Source organism: Bos taurus, chromosome 4 (assembly GCF_002263795.3).
Source record: "Bos taurus isolate L1 Dominette 01449 registration number 42190680 breed Hereford chromosome 4, ARS-UCD2.0, whole genome shotgun sequence".
Classification (NCBI taxonomy): Eukaryota; Metazoa; Chordata; class Mammalia; order Artiodactyla; family Bovidae; genus Bos; species Bos taurus.
In genome coordinates this window covers 45,129,693-45,149,801 of record NC_037331.1, presented here as the reverse complement: position 1 = coordinate 45,149,801, position 20,109 = coordinate 45,129,693, and the positions used below count along the sequence as shown (strand labels likewise).

The 20,109-nt window shown below is 38.0% G+C and overlaps 1 protein-coding gene across 4 annotated transcripts in view; it reads left to right on the top strand.

Moving 5' to 3' along the window:
- Nucleotides 1–20,109, top strand: part of RELN (reelin) — a 558,501-nt gene that overhangs the window by 61,500 nt on the left and 476,892 nt on the right. For all 4 annotated transcript variants that reach the window (NM_001206458.2, XM_005205336.5, XM_059885396.1 and 1 more), the window contains exon 2: nucleotides 10,725–10,835. In NM_001206458.2, the coding sequence (NP_001193387.1) occupies nucleotides 10,725–10,835 (111 nt within the window). The remainder of the gene's footprint in view (nucleotides 1–10,724; nucleotides 10,836–20,109) is intronic.

The following is a 20,109-nucleotide window of genomic DNA, read 5'->3' as shown; positions in this document are numbered from 1 at the left end:
ACACACACACACACACTAGGTCTGATTAGTCTGACTATAAAGTAAATGAGAATATTCTATTTGTCCTGTTTAAGTTAGTTGTAGAGTTTCATAGTTTATTTTTTCCATATGTATGCCATATGTGTAATGACCTCAATATGTATTTAAATAGATGCTTTGATGTTAGCACAGTTGCTTGTAATTAGTTAAGTGAATTGAAATGAACATACCAAAGTGCCAAATGAGAATACAGTAAAAAATGCCCTTTTTGTAAAAAAGAAAATATTTCTACAGCTACATTTAGTTTAACTATGTCTATTAGCAGTTCTGTTAATTGTTGATTATTAATGTTGATTTAGTCAATCTACAAGTATAAGAGATATATGATACATCTCTGTACAGAACATATATATTACACACAATTACCATGTTGAAAATTTGTAATAATATATTATCAATATGTTAAGTTGCAAACAAAAGCATACCTTTGTGTTCTGTACAACTTGGGACACTATTCAGAGTCACCCTATGATTTGTTACATGAGCTTAGATTTTCTTTAGTTAACGCTAGTCAAAACCACATTTTGGAGGAATTGTGGGGGCACTTCATGTTAAAAAATATCCAAGATACAGTAACAAAAACAAAATAACTGCAGGCCCTTTTAATTGTGTAGATTCTTTAAACATCTGATTATTCTGGAAAAAAATTACATGTGTACTTATTCCCTAGGCATCTGTGCATTTTACTATAACATATTTTCTTGTATATGTGCTTATAAGATTACTAGGCTTATTTTTCCCCCTAGAAAACCTTAATTAACATCCATATGTTAAAGGAAACATTCTTAGAATTTCTTTGAAAAGGTTAGAGTTAATAAGTCCCCCAAAATGCTTTCTTTTAAAGCTAATTTTTGCTTAAATTTTAAAAAGTTATAATGAGTTATAGACAAGGTAGTCTTTCATTTAAAAAAATAAAGAACAAAAGGGTAAAAATTGCTGAAAATCTGAACACCACATTCTTATTCATATCACTTTAATAATTTATCAAGTGCAGGGCCAACAATATGAAATTTTCATGTATGAGTATCATCTGACCTCATATAAAAGTAATACATGAAAAATAAGGGCAGAGATAAATCATAAATACCAGTAATTCTTGACAAGAGTTCTCTCAATTATAATAAAGTGCTATTTATAAAGAAAATAAGTATTTTTAGTTTTAGAAACTAAACAATTTTATCATTATTTGTAGGAATTTTTGAAACTTCAAAATCACGTTACGAAAGCCAAAAGTGGATGACAGGAAAAAATAATTACTGCTTTAACTTCACTTGGGACTAAAAAGTAGGGTAAATTATTGTAAAACCCTATTTTTCTCCTTTATATTCAAGATGACTAGTAAAGAATTTGTGTTTAGCATAAATTGAACAATCCTAAGGCAGTTTCAAAAATATTGTTCAGGACCTCACCTCAGGTGCTTATTCTGAATCTAGGTCTCCAAGTCTCAGGAAGGGATTTCACCTAAATAAGATATGTGAGATTTTATCCCAGTTGTTAGTGTTTTCAGAAATTCTGGTGAAAGAGAGAGAGAAAAGGAAAGAAAGAGACAACCCTGGGGCATAAAGGAAAGGGAATGTTGAGGGATAGAGAAACAAAAGATTTACATTAACACTGATGTTTAAACTTACTTCCAAAGGGCTTAATTTTAAAAATAATAAGTTCACAAACACATTTGACTACATCTATTTTATCTCCTAGGAAGAATTTAAAGGAGGGAAAAATCTCAGTGGCTCTCCTTTTATTATTGGTGGTGCCGGAAAGATAAGACTTAGAGACTCCTTGTGGCTCATCTGATTCTGTGAATCTGTAATGTAAATATATCATAATAGACTTCCACAGAGATGCTAGATTCCTCCTCCAGCCAGCAAAGAACATTTTTACAAACCATCAAAAATGTTTTAGTACATCATTAAATTTTGCATGTAATAGGTTCCCTGCACCTGTCATAATCCCCAGATCATATTCAGTTTTTGCCCTCCTTTCAGATGGAAACAAAGGTGGGAGGGCATTTGCCAGGGTATGCTCCCTCTGTTTTAGGAGGTGGGCTGATCCAGGGCTTTCTGACCTTATTATTGTGATCTTCAACTTAGTTCTCCATTACCCTGCATTTAGTCCTCCCTGGAGGCCTTTTTTTCTGCCCTCTTTGTCCCCAAAGAACAAAAGTACATATCCAAAAGTACAAAGCCATATAAAATGAAAAAGAAGAGTAATAATAATGATCTTTTCTTTAAAAAGGGCTGTGATAATTGGTGCAGCAGACATCAGGTTAAATGCTGGGCAGATGCCCGAATGAGTACCACTGTGCCATTGCCTTCTGCAAGAAGGTCAAGCCCCTGCCACCCTGTCAGGTCTTCCAGGAGATGAATGAAGTACATTTGGGATGAGGAGCATGGCTTCCATTTCTTACAGCCATCTTTTCCATGCCATGTAAAGTGTGTTTCTCAGCCCACCCTCACCTCTTTGTTTCAGCATTCTCATGGATGAAAGCGTGTATTTATAGTACTTATTTCATAGGGATATTGAAATGATTAAATATTCTTATAAGACTTACCACAGCACCTGGCATATAGTGGTCAAATATTGTTTAGCTGTGATGAGCATGATGATGAAGAGGAGGAGGAGGGATGGAGGGGACAATTACATTTGAGGGTAAAATGCTGTTAGAGATGTTCTAGGTCCGCCATTTAATAGAGATTTACAGAAGCAGGAAAGAGTGAGTGAGGTTCATTTAGCAGTGCCTCTCTAGAGACTGACACTGGTGGACAGCTGTAACCTTCCTCTTGTGCCTGTTTTGAGTAGCTGTTAGAGTAAATAGGTAAGGCATGAGTGATCTCTCTCTACCTCTCACAAGGTTAACTGGAGTCTATTTATTCCTGGTCTCATTATAAGATTTCTGTGTCCAGTTCATTGCTATGGATTCATTCCTTCTATCTCAGTGAATCTTGACCTCCAGTCATTTCTTTTACATGTCAGTGGGATTTTTTTTCAGCTATTGTTGGTTTGGGGATGTTATTATTGAAATGGCTGGCTTAATATTTGAAAACCACATAAAACCATGTCATAATGGAATTAATATAGGTAATGAAAAGTAGTTTGAGGATCATGTTATTATAGAATTTGAGTGTAGATTATAATGTATTTTTAGATAGTCTCTATTTGGTACTCAGGGCTAGTGGCACTTTAAGGAAGAATCAGGAGTTGAACACATCATGTTGATGAAATTTTGTGGCAAATAAACTGAGTTGGTTTCATTTTCAGAGTAATATGTTTGTTCCTCAGGCTATTTAATCTGTTCTGTATTCAAAGGCAAATGAGTTTCTGTTCATAAGGCAAAATGAAGCAGCATTTTTTTTAATATTGACAGTATTAGTTCTGGTGCTTTTCATTTTCAAAATATATAAAAATAAGAAATGGAAGCTTTTTGCAATAGGTGCATCGTCACTAATACTTAATTTCAAGATTTTTGCAATTTTCTGTCCTCTGATGTTTGTCATCTTGGAAGAAAAGGAAACATCATTTCAAATACTACAAAATATGTTTCTTTTCTGCACATATTAAAGGTCTTTTGTATAAAGTAGTAATGGAATATGCTTGAAGTGATCAAAATTTAATGGCCCATAGAGCATTTGTAAGCCAGAAGCTTTAGGATGAAATGCAAACAGCATTAAATGTCTAAATTTATTTTCTTCCAGACTTTCATCTTGCCGTGATTTTCTGCAAGAATGGTATTAGGGTCTTATTGGAAACAGTTAATAGACGCTATAATAGATAATAACTGACTCTGTAATTAGTCATTTTAAGACAGAGGTTCTCTTTGAGCCACTCATAAGAATTGAATTGTGTCACTACATCATGTTTTCATTCAGCTGTCACAACCCGGCAATCCATATTCATAGACTCCCAGTGCTAAGCTCATTGCCAATTTAACACAGATGTGAGAGAGATATGTACAACCTCCTCAGCCTTTTGATCCTTTCTTATTTTTCATTTGAGGAAATGGCAGAGTAGCTTCAGAGTGAGGATAAGAGTGTCTTAGTGACAGAATTATGAGAAGATTAATTTGGTATGTACATAAAATATGTATATATACAGACATATGCACACATAAAGTATATATATATATGTATACATATGCAAAATAACCGCTTTTATGGTTAAATGTAAAATTCAACCAGAAATTTCTTAGATATTTCTGATTTTTTGAGTACTACAATAAAAATACTGCATTAATTTTTATTTTTGTTTCCTTTCAGGAGAAACTTCTACTTTCATATTCCTGAATGAATAGCACTGGTCCTTTTTTTTTTTCTGTAGAAGAGATAGAGATTTCACAATTTTAGTTACATTTGCTATACTATATTCTCAGTTACATTTTATTTTTATGTTACTTTATGTTGTAACAAGGGCTTCCCAGGTGACTCAGTGCATAAAGACTCTACCTGCAATGCAAGAGATGCAGGTTCAATCCCTGGGTCAGGAAGATCTCCTGGAGTAAGGCATAGCAACATACTGCAGTGATTTTGCTTGGAGAATTCCATAGACAGAGGAGCCTGATGGGCAATAGTCCATAGGGTCAGAAAGAATCAGACAGGACTGAAGCAATTGAGTGCACACCCACGATGATGTAACAAATGTTTCTGTATGGTTGATTTTTTTTTAAACTATTTAATTTTTATAAGTATATATAATTTTTAAAGGTTACTTTCCATTTATAGGTATTACAAAATATAGGCCATATTTCCTGTATTGTTCAATACATTCTTGAGCCTGTCTTACACACAGTAGTTTTTACCTTCCGTGCCCTCCATCCCTGTAATGCCACTCCCCCACTGGTAACCACCAGTTTATTCTCTGTATCTATAAGTTTGTTTTTTTTTATGTTATATTCACTAGTTTGTTAAAGATTACACATATAAGTGATATCATAAGTATTTATCTTTCTCTGACTTACTTTGCTTAGTATAATGCCCCCTAGGTCCATCCATATTGCTGCAGATGGCAACATTTTGTTCTTTTTTATGGATGAGTAGTATTCCATTGTATACAGCAGTTTCTTTATGCATTCATGTCAGTGAGCACTTAGGTTGTCTCCGTGTCTTGGCAATTGTAAATAATGCTCCTATGAACATTGAGGTGCATGTATCTTTTCATATAGGTGTTTGTTTTTCTTTCAAATATTGCATGGTTGAATTTTTTTTTTTTTGCTAATCCAATAACAGAAAAATTTATTCAAAAGCATGGGACAGAGACTTAAAAAATAAAAATCTAGACAGAATGTCCAAATAATTTTGATAGCATTTATTATTATCTCCTTTTTTTTTAAGGAATAGGGTCAATTACCTAACTTTCCATAGTTAGATTGCATTATGATGCCATAGGATTAAAAAAATGTATGGTTGAATTTAACAAACATCTGTTGAATTTAACAAACATCTTCCTCTGGGCCAGGCTCTGTGGAAGTTAGAATGTTTCAAGTATTCCATGTTAATAGACCCCTCTCACTGGGGTCAGTGAGAGGAGAGAGGAGCTTTCCCTAGGAGGTCAGAAGAGCCTTCATGAGAGAGATATCATTTGAACCTGTCCCTGAAGAATGGATAGAATTTCAGCAAAAGGAAACCAGGAAAGTAACTCTTGGTGAAGTTACCCTTTAAAGAAAGGCAAGGAAACGGGTTAGTTAAGAACATGTCCTAGTTGAAGTGGATCAAAGGATATTTGCAGCTAAAATGGGGAAAATTTACTGTAGAGACTGGATATGGCCACAACATGAAGGACTTTGAAATCACACTAAATATAAGATTTTAATCTGTGGATGATAGGGAGCTAGAGATATTTATTAAACAAGGGAATTATGTGATCTTATAAGACACATATGGTTTCTGATTATAGGTAATAATCTACTTGCTTTATTTCTTCCCTAAAATGTACTGGTAACTTCAAAATTCTACTTGCAGTCCATATTATTTATATTGCTTTGTTTCCACTATAGTTAAAGTGGCTAGTTCTCCATACAACAGTTTTTAATGAAAATATTAAAAGATAAAAAAAGTTGACTCCAAGGAAAAAAGTCTTCTGGAAAAGAATTTTATAAATTTACCATAAGCATTTGTAAAACCATGAAAATAAGTAGATCATAGTATTAGTGTTGTCACTCAGTCGTGTCCAGCCCTTTGCGACCTCATGGACTGCAGCCCACCAGGCTCCTCTGTCCATGAGATTTTCCAGGCAAGGATACTGGAGTGGGTTTCCATTTCCTTCTCCAAAGTAGATCATAAGGCAGACTGAATTGTTTAAATGTGTTTACCTATGTAAGCCATTAAGTTATTATCAGATGATTTTTATATAAACCATTGACCCTTCAGTATCTGGAGAAAGAGAGTCCAAGGCAGAGAGGAAAGTGCTAGTACAAAGGCTTGATATATGTGATTACAGCAAGGAGGCTAGCATACCTGGAGTGGGGTGAGCCAGGAGGAGAGCAGAAGGTGACGAGAACAGAGAGGGAACAGTGACAGATCACATAGGACCTTGTAGGCCACTATAAAGACATTGACTGAGAGCAGTGGAGAGTTCTAAGCAGTGCAGTGATATGACTGGATGTCTTAAAAGAATTCCTCTGACTCTTATACTGGGAAGATACTACAGAGAAGGATAGAACCAGGAAGACCAGATTAATATCTAATGCAACAATGGGAGAGATGATGATAGCTCAGAACAGTGTGGTAAGTGGTCAGATTCTGGATATGATCTGAAGGCAGAACCAACATGATTTACTGATGGACTGCATTCAGAGTATGGGAGAAGGTGGTTCCAAAATTAGAGAGTTTTGGCCTAAGCAGCAGGAACAATGGTACTGCCATCAGCAGAGCTGAGAAAGGCTGCAGGAGAAGCAGTTTTGAGGGGTGGGGTGGGTTTTCGGTTTTGGTCATGTTGAAGTTAAGATGTCTCACAGACCTCTGAGTGGGAGTATTGAGTAGAAGTGTTAAGCAGTATGTGTGTGTGTGTGTGTGTGCGTGTGTGTATACAGAGAGAGAATGTATAAAGAGGTTTGGACTGGAGATAGAAATTTGAGAGTAGTCGGCTTATGGATAGTATGTAAAGTATGGATACTTTATCCATACTATAGTATGGATAGTATGTAAAGCCAAGAGTCTCTAAGAGTAGTGTTTTTCTTATGATTTTTTTTCTAAGTCATTTCATGTTTAGAAATGATGTCTTGCATATTTAGCAAGGAAGGGGGCAGCAGAGGATGAGATGGTTAGGAACCATCACTGACTCAATGGACATAAATTTGAGCAAACTCCAGGAGATAGTGGAGGAGAGGGGAGCCTGGCATGCTGCAATCTGTGAGGTCACATTTAAGCCCACCTATGCATGACATTACCAAATAATAGATATTTACATCACTACTAGAAATAGAATCAAGTAGAGATAAGAGCTTAGTCAGTCTGAGCATAGCAAATTAATGATACTTAAGTACACTTCTCTTAGTCATGGACTGTTTTTACTAGACCTGGCTGCTTCAGCACCCAAGAATCTAAATAAAGAAAAGGACTGATCTGACGTAGGCTTCTTGTGTGGTGTGTGGAAGAATTAAGATCAGAATTTGCTTCATCCTCAGGTCTAAAGAGGCACTGGGTAGTGGTTAAGAGGGGAGGTCTGGCAAGGATTAACGATTGGGATGGATATCTAAGGGGCAGAATAGACTGTGGCCATGCTCAGTAACCACATGAGTCACAGACCACCTAGACAGCTTCCTCGATGCACGTCTCTAAGGGACTGAAACTTCCCTAGATATATACAAGCCATCAATAAACTGAATTTATCAATTGTCACAGCAGGCCTTGCAGGGCTTATGTTTTTCTGGGAGGAACATAGCTGTTTGAGGCCAGAAATGAATAACTGAGAGCAGTAGAAGAAAGATTGAGAGCTGCCATCCATGGTTCTTTTCTGTCTTAGCCACTTCTCTGAGAGTGTTTAGCTTCTGTTCTAAGTTAACATGAACAGATGCTTGAAGAATATCTTTTGGAAAGGAAGATAAATTAATAACAAGCTGGGGATGTTATTTATCTTGGGCCCACTTACAGTCACAGTTCAGACTTGAGTGAACTGTGGTCGCAAATGAAGTAGTGGGTGGGAAGGGTACATGGAGAACCCTAGCAGTCAGCAGGACTCAGATGCAGGCGGTCCAGTGATTGGGCACACCCACGCATCTAGCGAGGGAGATGCCAGGACGTCTGTACAGAAGCCCAGCTCTCAGGAAGGGAAGAGCAAAGCAGGGCTTTCAGGTCTACAAAAGGGCAGGGAAAAGTAACTCACTTTTATTGATTCATTACTATATGCATGATATGTGTTAAGGGTCTGGACACATTGATAGGTAATAAACATTTGCCTTTATTTTTTACAGTAAACCTGATAGTATTATCATTCCTTTTTGTATATGGATATCTATGACTTTGCGCAAACTCAGGGAGATAGTGAAGGACAGGGAAGCCTGGTGTGCTGCAGTCCCTGGAGTTTCAAAGAGTCAGACATGACTTAGTGACTGAACAGCAACAGTCAGTGACTCACCCCAGGATCACACATGGAACAAAGGTAGAGACCGGGTAAGACTCAAATTTAGTTTTGCCTCAATCCCCAAACCATAAGCCCTTACATTTTTCATAATCTTGGGAATAGGAACCAGAATAGAAGCATAAGGAAATGGAGAGAAATCCACAGTGGCTGTGCTTGTGCATTAACACCAGATAGGTGCCATCTTGCTGGACTGGAGTAGAGTGGATTGAGAGGCAGTAGGTAAAAGCAGGGTCCTGTGAATCCACATTAAGGCTCTGCAGGCTGTGAAGGATGACCTGAGACAACAGCATTTGAGTCCTGTGGTTAGTATAGGCAACTTAACAGGAAGTGACTTAATTTTAAAACTCCTAGATGGGAGGGGGACGTTTAAGAACCTTTTTATCTCACGGAACTGAAGGATGAAGGGATCAGTAGAACCAGTTGTGGGAATCTGGGGTAATAAGCAAAACAGATGGCTGACAACTAAGCTGTGATTCTATAAATGAGGAATTTAGACTCTGAGAGGCAAAGTGGTTTTGCTGAAGAACAGGTAGCAGCATATGAGGGCCCAGGACCCAGATCTCATCTGTTATCTGGCCTAGGTTTTAACCAACATGCCATGGGATACCTCCTGACTGCCTTTGGCCTTCTTCCTTTCTAGTCAACAGTGATATTGACTCCTATAGCTTTCATCTTGCTTTTGAAATACTCCTAATGCATGTGAATAATGTGGGAAAGAGGTTACTGAACAAAAGTTTGGCCACGGCCAGTTTGCGACTGTGGGATCCAGTTGGGCAGGGGGGGTGGGGGCAGAGAGGCAGAGAAAAAAATGGGAGAGAAGCCAGATAAACAGCATCAAAAAGTTTAGATGTTATCAGATGGTCCTGGGCAAGGTTCCTCATTGCTCCATGCCACAGATTCCTCACTTGTATCCTGGGAATAGTAACAGTACCCCCTCTACAAAGATGTTTTGATAATGAAATGAGATAATGCATATAAACTACTATCTCAGTGCCCCGCTGAATGGTTTTCATGTGGTTTACATGCCAGCACTCAAATCTGACTAAAGAATGTGGCGACGATTTACTTCAACATCCAGTGCCATTTTGAGGGTAGTGTGTTGTCAGGCTCTTCTGTTGATACATGTGTTTTATGTATGTTTTATGATATGGACGTTTCAAACCATTCTGCTCTACTCACTGGATTTCCTGGAGTTTAATTTAAACATTCTCATCACAGTTATTGTGACTCTGGTCATTCTCCTTACTGCCAGCAAGCGATTTCAGTCTTATACTGTGTACTGCCACAATAATAATACCTTCTCTTGGCTGCTTCCTACAAATGACTTCATCTTGGTATAATAAAGGCAATGCAGGAGAAAAAATTATTTTCAAGGAGGAGGTTATGACCAACTTTTAGGGTTGTGAGCAAGATACAATTTTAAGAAGCCAAACCTAAGTAGTGTACAGATGCAGTTAATTTAACCCTTTTTTCCTCAGGAACATCCTGATTTTCTGGTTATGAAACCATTTGGACTCCTCTTGTAGACTTTGTTCTAAAACTTAAAGCATGTAGTGGTCTTCTTTTCTTGTTTTCAAAAGGAAAAGGGCTGACTGTCTTCATGCAAATTAGCCTGCTTTTGTTAAAGACTTCATCTATGAAACACAGACTAACAATAAGAAGTGCAGCACAACTTACTGTTCTGCTTTCAGCTGATGTCAGATTGTTTCCCACAGTATGGAATAGTTAAGAAAATAAGAGTGTTTCATCACAATGCCAAAACTCCAGCAATGCCTTTGACTGCCTTCAGGGGTGGTGGTGAAGGTGGGAAAGCAACTATTCAGTACCACGTTATTTTCTGTTGAGTTTGCACATAGCTAGGGAAAGTGTAAATGAAAGCAGAAAGGTGGGGCTGATGTGCTAAATTTAGGACCAGCGATTACAGACGTTGGAGTTCTGAGTTTCTTTTTGTTCCTATGTAATTGCTGATATTAAGGAAATACTAAGTAGGGATAGTATAAAAATAATTTGTTAATAATGAGGAAAGACTGTTTTGACAGTGTCTAACACTTCAGAAATGTATCTCATTATTCTGACTGTATTAATTGAGGTTTCTTTTTTCCCCTGTGTTTCAGTGACAATTTCGACAAGCACCTTCTTTGACGGCTTGCTGGTGACTGGACTATACACGTCTACCAGTGTTAAGGCTTCACAGAGCATTGGAGGGTCTAATGCATTTGGGTTTGGTAAGCTATATTTTACACAGTTATAGGTCTTATTTTTGAAATATCTAAAAGTATTTGACATTTATTATTTCAGAGAAAAAATCTGAAGTGATTTTTGTATGTTTGCTTGAAGTTAAGTGAGTTGAAGTAAGTCATAAATATGCAACCAACCATGAGTTTGGTGTGATGGCCAATCTATTCCTCTCTGTGTACTGCTGCTATTACACTTGCTCCTGTGGGATTTGAGTGGATTCCTGTGTTCTGTCATTTAGGTTGATGGAATTGGAATTCATTCTGATGCCATGCATTTATTCAGTAACCTGTTTTTATAAACAGTTCTTAAAATCTTGGAGTAGGTGAAAACTGTCATATTGTTTGGCAAGTAAGCATCACACACAGTGAAAGATAGCAATAATTGTTGAAATCATTGCATTCTCTGCGTATTCATAAAATAATGTGATGTAATATTTAAAATACTTATATGGAGTCTTTGTCCTTAACCCAGAGACCTGGAAGTTTACTTAAGTGGGGGCAGAAGGCTATGTGATGGTCACTGATCACAAAGGGTTCTAGATTTGAAAATCTGTAGTTTACCCATAACTTGATAAACATGCCAATCTGGAATTCAGTAGACCCTTTACAGCATCAAAAATGCAAATTTACTGTATCAATTTATGTAAGACATGAAATCTCTGATCCTACTCTGAGATTAGAAAACTATGAGATTTCCTCCATTAATGTGAGAAAGAATTTCTTTATTGAAGGCAGCCATGTGTTCAATGTTTTATTTTTCCTAGGGTATTTATTAAATAAATAAGTTTTACCTACTTTTGATATATGAAGGAACATCCCCTCTATGTTGAGTCTCAGCAGAGCTCTGCCCAGATGCATTACTGCTTGATGTCAGAGCAATAATGTTGAGGTTGCAGTGGTACCCTGCTGACCTAAGATGAGGTTCACAGCCTCAGGGTAAAGAAACCAAGAAGTCATTTAATCATCTTGTTAAAATTATCTGACATTGAGAATTTGCCCTGTTTTTAAAAGATCCCAGATAAGCTTTTATAATCTGTTGGTTGCTACTTTTAAGGTCTTCAGAAAAAATAAAATTCTCTTTAAGTCTAAAAATTCCACTTTTTTATTCCCACCTTTACTGTGCTCTGTAGAAGTGAGAGGTCAGTTATAATTACATATATATATATATATATATATATATATATATATAAACAATATGTGTACCTAAATATATGCTATACTATGTGTTATGTTATGTAGGATTTTCAAGTAGGGTCACCAGATTTAACAAATAAAAATGTACAGGATACTGGCTAAATTTAAATTTTAGATAAAAACAGTTCTAGGATAAGTATGCAGTATTTGGGATAAGATGTCCTGGGTTCTGCCTTACCCCAGTAAAATCAGAACCCCTGAGAACAGGGCTTGGCGTTGGCTCCCAGGTGATTTTACTGTTTATCCAGGGTTGAGAACCACTGTACTGGATCAGTCCAGGGTCCACACCTTGAGCATCCCTGGGAACTTGTAACTAGAGAGTTCCTGGCCTTACTCCAGACTCAGTGAATTAGATACTGTGGGCGGTGAGACAGTGTTCAGTTTTTTAATAAGCACTTGAGGTGATTTTGATACCTACTAAATTTTGAGAACCACTCGTCTACATTGATTAAGTGGGAGAGACATTATTTAAATGACCATATAAATATGTAATAGTAAATCTTGCTAGGGGCTAGCTAGGAAATGTACTGAGTGCTGGGAAAGGGTGTGACAGAGAAATGAAATCTAAACTGAAGTAAAATGGCATATAGTTAGGAAAAGCTTTCCTGGGGAAGTTGTACTGAGCTGAGATGTGAAGAATGAGAGGGAATTAGCTCCCTGTGGAAGGTGGGGCACAGCACACCTGAAGGAGAGAATAGATGCAAAGGCCTCAGTGTGGGAAGAGGCTGCCTGTGTTCTAGGAATGAAAAGAAAACCTTGGAGTGACTGACCTGGAACCAAGAGGGAAGGAGATAAGGCTGGATAGGAGACCAGGGCCAGAGCATCCAGGAGCAGAGGGTCCTTTGAGGGTCTCAGCTGAGGAGTGACTTGAACAGACTTTCATTTTAAAGGGATCACTCTGTTGTCAGCATGGAGAACAAACTGTCAGGTCCAGGAGTGCATGCAAAGAGACTGTTCAATGGTTAAAGGTCTGATGTGACAGGGCAGGGAAAGAGTCCAGGTGCACACTGACATCAGCCAAGCCTGGACCAGAAGGAGCATATGTGGGGGGTGTGGGTGGGGTAAGAGTGTGCACCATGCAGTCGGGGAGACCTGCTCACAGATCCAGACCCCAGCCTTCATTAGTCATGTGGCTCAGCCACGTTGCTTACTAAGCTTAATTTCCTCATCTATGAAATGCTGATGACAATGGCACCTGCTTCATAAGGTGTTGAGCAGTTGCAAGGATGAAAGGAGGTGATAAAGCCCTCACCACATAGAAAATATGTAGTAAAACTTGTTGTTCAGTCACTCAGTTGTATCCAACTTTTTGCGACCCATGGACTGCAGCATGCCAGGCTTCCCTGTCAATTATAAATCTTGATACCTGAAGCAGCTGCTGTTCTCAGTCCAGGATTTCTATGTACTTCCTTTGGCTAGACCAGGCTGGGGTGGGGAAGAAGCATACACACAGAGAAACAGTTCTCAGGTGGAATTAATCTGAGGATTATAGCTCCAGATGATTTGAGAGAACTTGGCTGAATGAAGTAACCATCGTTTGCCAAGATGGAGGCTTGAAATGAGAAGAGTCATTAAGTATCATTTATAAGTATATTGTAAACATATACTGAAAGAATATATATGATGCATGTATCATATGCCTCAGATTTTAGCTAGTAAGCCAAACGAAAAACTAAGAATTGAAAATTGTTAGAAATGATTTAAAGACACCTTGGCCTTAATATATTTTCCATGGTGACTTTGAAAGGTTGTAAAAAGGCAGTTTCACTTGAATTAGAATGTATTTTGGTTTGGCTAAGTGACACGTAGTCTTCCCATGACCTCCAGCCCTAAGATATAGAGGCTGAAGAAACTTCTGAACTTGAAGTCTATTGATGGCAGTTTGACCTCCATAATCAAATGCTCAGGTCTCCCACCGGTCACTTGGCGTTTTTATAGGACATGATTTTTATGTGGATGGATAGGTAATTGAGATCTTTTTTTAAGTTCCAGTAATATCCAAATAATTTTTTGTGTGTTTATGTGATAGTGGTAAGTTATCTTAAAAACAAAATTTAATAAAATAACTTGAAAATCATTAAACAGTTAATCTTTATAAATAATATAATAGAAAACAGAAGATTAAATGTCTTTTTAGATAAACGATCATTTTGGAAACTAAAGCACATTAAATTTTTGGTACTTAAGTGTCATATAGTCTTTATAATTTAAATAGAATGGAGAAGATTTGAGTAGGGTACAGATAAGAAAATAAAATAACAGTCTTATAGAAGGTAAAATGTAACAGAATTGCTGCTTTTTGATAGTTTTGTAGCTATAGGAATCAGACTGAAATAATGTGGCAGTCTTTGAGGTAGAACAAAAGTATTGAATACATAATCTATCATTAAGCTCTGATTTAAGGTGGCTCAGTCAGTAAAGAAACCACCTGCAGTGCAAGAGACCCAGGTTTGATCCCTAGGTTGGGAAGATCTCCTGGAGAAGGGAATGGCAACCCACTCCAGTATTCTTGCCTGGAGAATTCCATGGACAGTGACTAACACTTTTAACTGATGAAATTTTAAGCAAACATGACTTATTTGCATTTTTCCAATATATTGTGGAATTAGTGTGTGATAAGCTTAGCTGGTAAAGAACTGCCTGCCAATACACAACTGAGTGACTGAGCACATATGCGTATAAGTGGAAAAAAATTCCAGAAGTACTTTTCTAGGCCCAGCTGTATGTTTTACTTTGCCTTGCTTATCACAACTAGTTAAATGTGTGTGTATGCATGTGTGTGCTCAGTCATGTCCAGCTCTTTGTGACCTCCATGGATTACAGCCCATCAGGCTCCTCTGTCCATGGGATTTTTCACGCAGGGATGCTGGAGTGGGTTTCCATTTCCTTCTCCAGAGGGTCTTCCTGATCCAGGGATCAAACCTGCGTCTCATGTATTAGCAGGTGGACTCTTTACCACTGAGCCACCTGAGAAGCCCTTTTTTTCCGCTTATAGTTAATTTTAGTTGTACTGATTACACTAAAGTTATAGTCACTCTCTTTTGAATATAATATGTGTGTATGACCAGCCTAAATAAGGCCATAATTACTCTTAAGATATTGTTGTATAAATGTAATCCCTCTATCATAATTACATATGCTTCTGTGTAAAACCAGAATTCTTTAAAATGTATGTCTCAGTGACCAAAAATAGACAAATGCCTAATGGCCAGAAATACATGAAAACAATAGCTACACAAAAGCTGACTGTATGCCAGTAACGCATGATTTGAAATACCTCATTTTGCTTGTCAATATAAGAAAACATGCTGCCCTAGGGAGGACTGATGTTTAATTATGGATATCTCTTTGTGTATCCCAGAAAAAAATGCTTCCCTCTTGTCTTTGGCACTGAATTCCAGCTCAATCATGTAAATCTTCAAGGCTCATTGTGGTTGCTCAATGAAAGGCTATTTAAATATCCTTTCATACAAAATTGTTCCTTGTCCAGACACTGAAATTCATTTTACTCAATACTTAGTATTCTGGCTCTAAAAGCATATTGCTTAGTTTTTGGTGTTCTGGCTTTCTAAAACCTGAGAATCAGGTTTGCAGTTCTGATGAGTAGCAGCCACACTTCAAATTGTTAGACCCTGCATAAATTAAACTTTTGTTAGATGCTGCATGAATTGCTTTGTAATTCCTAGATAATTTTGCTCAGCTAATACATCAGTCATCTTAGCAGTTTTTCACTTAAGCTTTTATAATTTCCTATGCTTTTAATTTATTTTTTGGTAAGACCATTCTAGAATGACAAGATTTGATGAGATATAAGTTTGGGGAGAATATGTAGTGCTCAGATCCAAGATGTTTTCTTGGATTCAGTCAATCATATCATGTTCTAATAGAGATTAAGCAAGTACCATAAAAATTTAATATTTTCAGTATTATCTTTAAAGCATGGTATTAGAACTTTAGAACTTAATGATTTTATTCCCAGAGTGATATGGCACTCTAGATGAATAGGGATAGATTTACAAAACAAAGTAACTATTTTAAGACTTCAAGTTTTAGTAAATCTTATGTTCAGTTCAGTTCAGTTCAGTTCAGTCGCTCAGTCATGTCCAACTCTTTGTGACCCCATGAATCGCAGCACGCCAGGCCTCCCTGTCTATCACCAACTCCCGGAGTTCACTCAGACTCACGTCCATCGAGTCGGTGATGCCATCCAGCCATCTCATCCTCTGTTGTCCCCTTCTCCTTCTGCCCCCAATCCCTCCCAGCATCAGAGGCTTTTCCAATGAGTCAACACTTCGCATAAGGTGGCCAAAGTACTGGAGTTTCAGCTTTAGCATCATTCCTTCCAAAGAAATCCCAGGGCTGATCTCCTTTAGAATGGACTGGTTGGATCTCCTTATTCAGTTCAGTTCAGTTCAGTCGCTCAGTCATGTCCGACTCTTTGCGACCCCATGAATCGCAGCACGCCAGGCCTCCCTGTCCATCACCAACTCCTGGAGTTCACTCAGACTCACATCCATCGAGTCAGTGATGCCATCCAGCCATCTCATCCTCTGCTGTCCCCTTCTCCTTCTGCCCCCAATCCCTCCCAGCATCAGAGTCTTTTCCAATGAGTCAACTCTTCGCACGAGGTGGCCAAAGTACTGGAGTTTCAGCTTTAACATCATTCCTTCCAAAGAAATCCCAGGGCTGATCTCCTTCAGAATGGACTGGTTGGATCTCCTTGCAGTCCAAGGGACTCTCAGGAGTCTTCTCTAACACTACAGTTACCACTTAATAAAAATGTGTACTTTACCAGTAGATATAGATTGTATCTTTCATTTCCAGAACACAAGTTTTTGTTACTGCTTTGTTTCATTGTCACTAAGAATAAAAATATAGGGTCTGTTTGAGCTAATTTTTGGTTATCCTTCCCATTAAAACTAAGTAGAACTTTTTGCAAATTTGTAATTATCACCAAGACCCCTACATCCCTGGACATTAGCTACAGTTCAGTTTTGGATATCATAGCTGTGTGAGTTTGAGACATACACGTGTTATGAATACATTCAAGTATTTAGGCTATAATATCTGTAAAGAAGGGGCAGCCACTAATAACTTCATTAAGTAGTGTCCTATATATTGTGATCTTTGTTTACTAGCTGCAATCAAGTTTAACTACTCAGATGATCTTGTTAAATTTATTTTTTGTCCCTTTACAGAGAAATATTTTGTAACATACTTAAGAAATTTTAAACACATTGAGGGACTGGAAGCATGACCTTTTTTCGGTATGTTTTTTTTTAAATTTTATTTTATTTTTAAACTTTACATAATTGTATTAGTTTTGCCAAATATCAAAATGAATCCATCACAGGTATACATGTGCTCCCCATCCTGAACCCTCCTCCCTCCTCCCTCCCCATACCATCCCTCTGGGTCGTCCCAGTGCACTAGCCCCAAGCATCCAGTATCGTGCATCGAACCTGGACTGGCATCTCGTTTCATACATGATATTTTACATGTTTCAATGCCATTCTCCCAAATCTTCCCACCCTCTCCCTCTCCCACAGAGTCCATAAGACTGTTCTATACATCAGTGTCTCTTTTGCTGTCTCGTACACAGAATTTTTTCGGTATGGTAAATGAGCTATAAGATAATTGACAAGAAGACTTTAGTTTAATTAAACAAATTACTCTAGTCTTGGTGGCTCAGTCTGTAAGAATCCACCTGCAATGCAGAAGACATAGGTTTGATCCCTGGGTTGGGAAGATCTCCTGGAGAAGGAAATGGAGACCCACTCCGGTATTCTTGCCTCTGGGAAATCCCAGGGACAAAGGAGCCTGGTGGGTTATAATCCATGGGGTCACAAGAGCCATATGTGACTTAACAACTAAACCACCACCACTGTAGTAAATGGTACAAGGAATATAGTTGACAAGAGATGAAGTTGCCATTCATCTTTCCTCTTTATGGGATATTAGCCTAAGTTTGTTCTTTATTTTTCCCATTAGGGTATGCCAGCATTACCTTCATTAAGAAATACTATTATATGATTCACATTTGACATATGACAAAGAATTTAGGGTTATTTCCCAATTCATAAATCACTACAGAAAATCACTTACAAGAGTAATGGGCATGATGAATATAACTGTTGAATTAATCAGTTGACAAATTGCTAGAGAAAATGTTGAGGAGCATGAGATTTGGGTCAAGCGGAAGAGTTAGTGGAGAAAGGCAGCTCAGTGCAGGGGTCACGATGTGACCTCTGGAGTTAGGCAGCTCTGGCTCCATGCCTGGCTCTGCTTCTTGCTGCCCTGGACCATGTCCTTTCCTCCCCTGAGCTTCAGTTTCTGCATTTGTAAAACAAGGTTGATAGGAAAGGCCAGTTCACAAAGTTGTTGGGTGTGTTAAGTGAGATTTTCCATTCAACTGCCATGTATTGTATATATGCTCAAAATAGGTATTTAAAAAAAATAATCAGAAATTCTTTCTTTGAAATAGGAAATAGAATGAGAAGACAGTTCAAGTGGCAGAAGATTGAAAGAGGGAGGTTGACTTTAATTTGAAGTGGGAATGAACCCAATTTCTTACCCATAGAACTTAGATCTGAGATGTACCTTGGGTGGAGCCTGCTTCAGCCCCTGCCCTCAGGTAGGAAGGGCAAGTGGTGGCTCTGAATGAGAGAGTGTGGGTATGAAGACTAAAACCAGATATTCTGACATCATACCCAGTCTCAGATACTTTTTTTAAAAAATGTGATTCAAATACTATAAGTTTACCATTTGAAGTTTACTTTTCAGTGACTTCTAGTATATTCACAAGGTTGTGCAACTAACACCTATATCTAATGGCAGAATATTTCATCACCTGCAAAGGAAATCCCACCCCCATTAGCACTCACTCACCATTCTTTCCTCCCCTCTGTCCCTGACAACCACTAAGCTACTTTCTGTCTCTCTGTTGTTGTTTGTTGTTATTCAGTCACTAAATTGTGTTTGATTCTTTGTGAACCCATGGATTGCAGCACGCCAGCGTTCCTTCTCTATCACGACCTCTCCAAGTTTGCTCAAACTTGTGTCCATTGAGTCGGTGATGCCATCCAACCATTGCATTCTCTGTCACCCCGTTCTCTTCTTGCCCTCAGGCGTTCCCAGCATTAGAGTCTTTTCCAGTGAGTCAGCTCTTCGCATCAGGTGGCCAAAGGATTGGAGCTTCAGCTACAGCAGTAGTCCTTCAAATGAATATTCAGAGTTGATTTCCTTTAGGATTGACTGGTTTGATCTCCTTGCTGTCCAAAGGACTCTTAAGAATCTTCTCCAGCACCTCAATTCAAAAACATCAGTTCTTCAGTGCTCAGCATTCTGTCCCTGTAGACATGCCTATTTTAAATATTTCAAGTACAATATATGGCTTTGTATCTAGCTTCTTTAACTTAGCTTGATATTTTCAAGGTTCATTTATGTTGTGGCATGTATCTTCATTCCTTTTTCTAAGTCATAATTCTATTGTATGGATATACTACATTTTTATAGTGATATACCACAATTGGTTGTTTCCAGATTCTTGAAAGGAGTTCAGTTCAGTCAGTTCAGTTGCTCAGTTGTGTCTGACTCTTTGCGACCCCATGAATTGCACGCCAGGAGTTAGGGCTGTGCAAATTGGAAATGTTTAAGGAGGATGTAAGGCAAAAGACCACCAAATTCCTTAAGTAATTCATCAGCAGCTGTAAAAGCTCTGAAGATGCACATGGACTTAGCTTTCCCTATGGTTCAGACTTGAAAATGGTTGGAAATCAAGATGAATGACTCCTTTGCCTTTCTTCTTGCCATTCTAGGGCGATAGGTTACAATGGCATTGTTTTTACCCTGTCACTTTGGCCTCAGATTAAACCATGGGGTACACAAGCCAAACTGTTGTTGTTGTTGTTGTTGTTGTTTAGTCCCTAAGTTGTATCTGACTCTTTGTGACTTCATAGACTGCAGCATGCTAGGCTTTCCTGTCCTTCACTATCTCCTGGAATTTGCTGAAATTCATGTCCATTGAATCAGTGATGCTATCTAACCATCTCATCCTCTGCCACCCCCT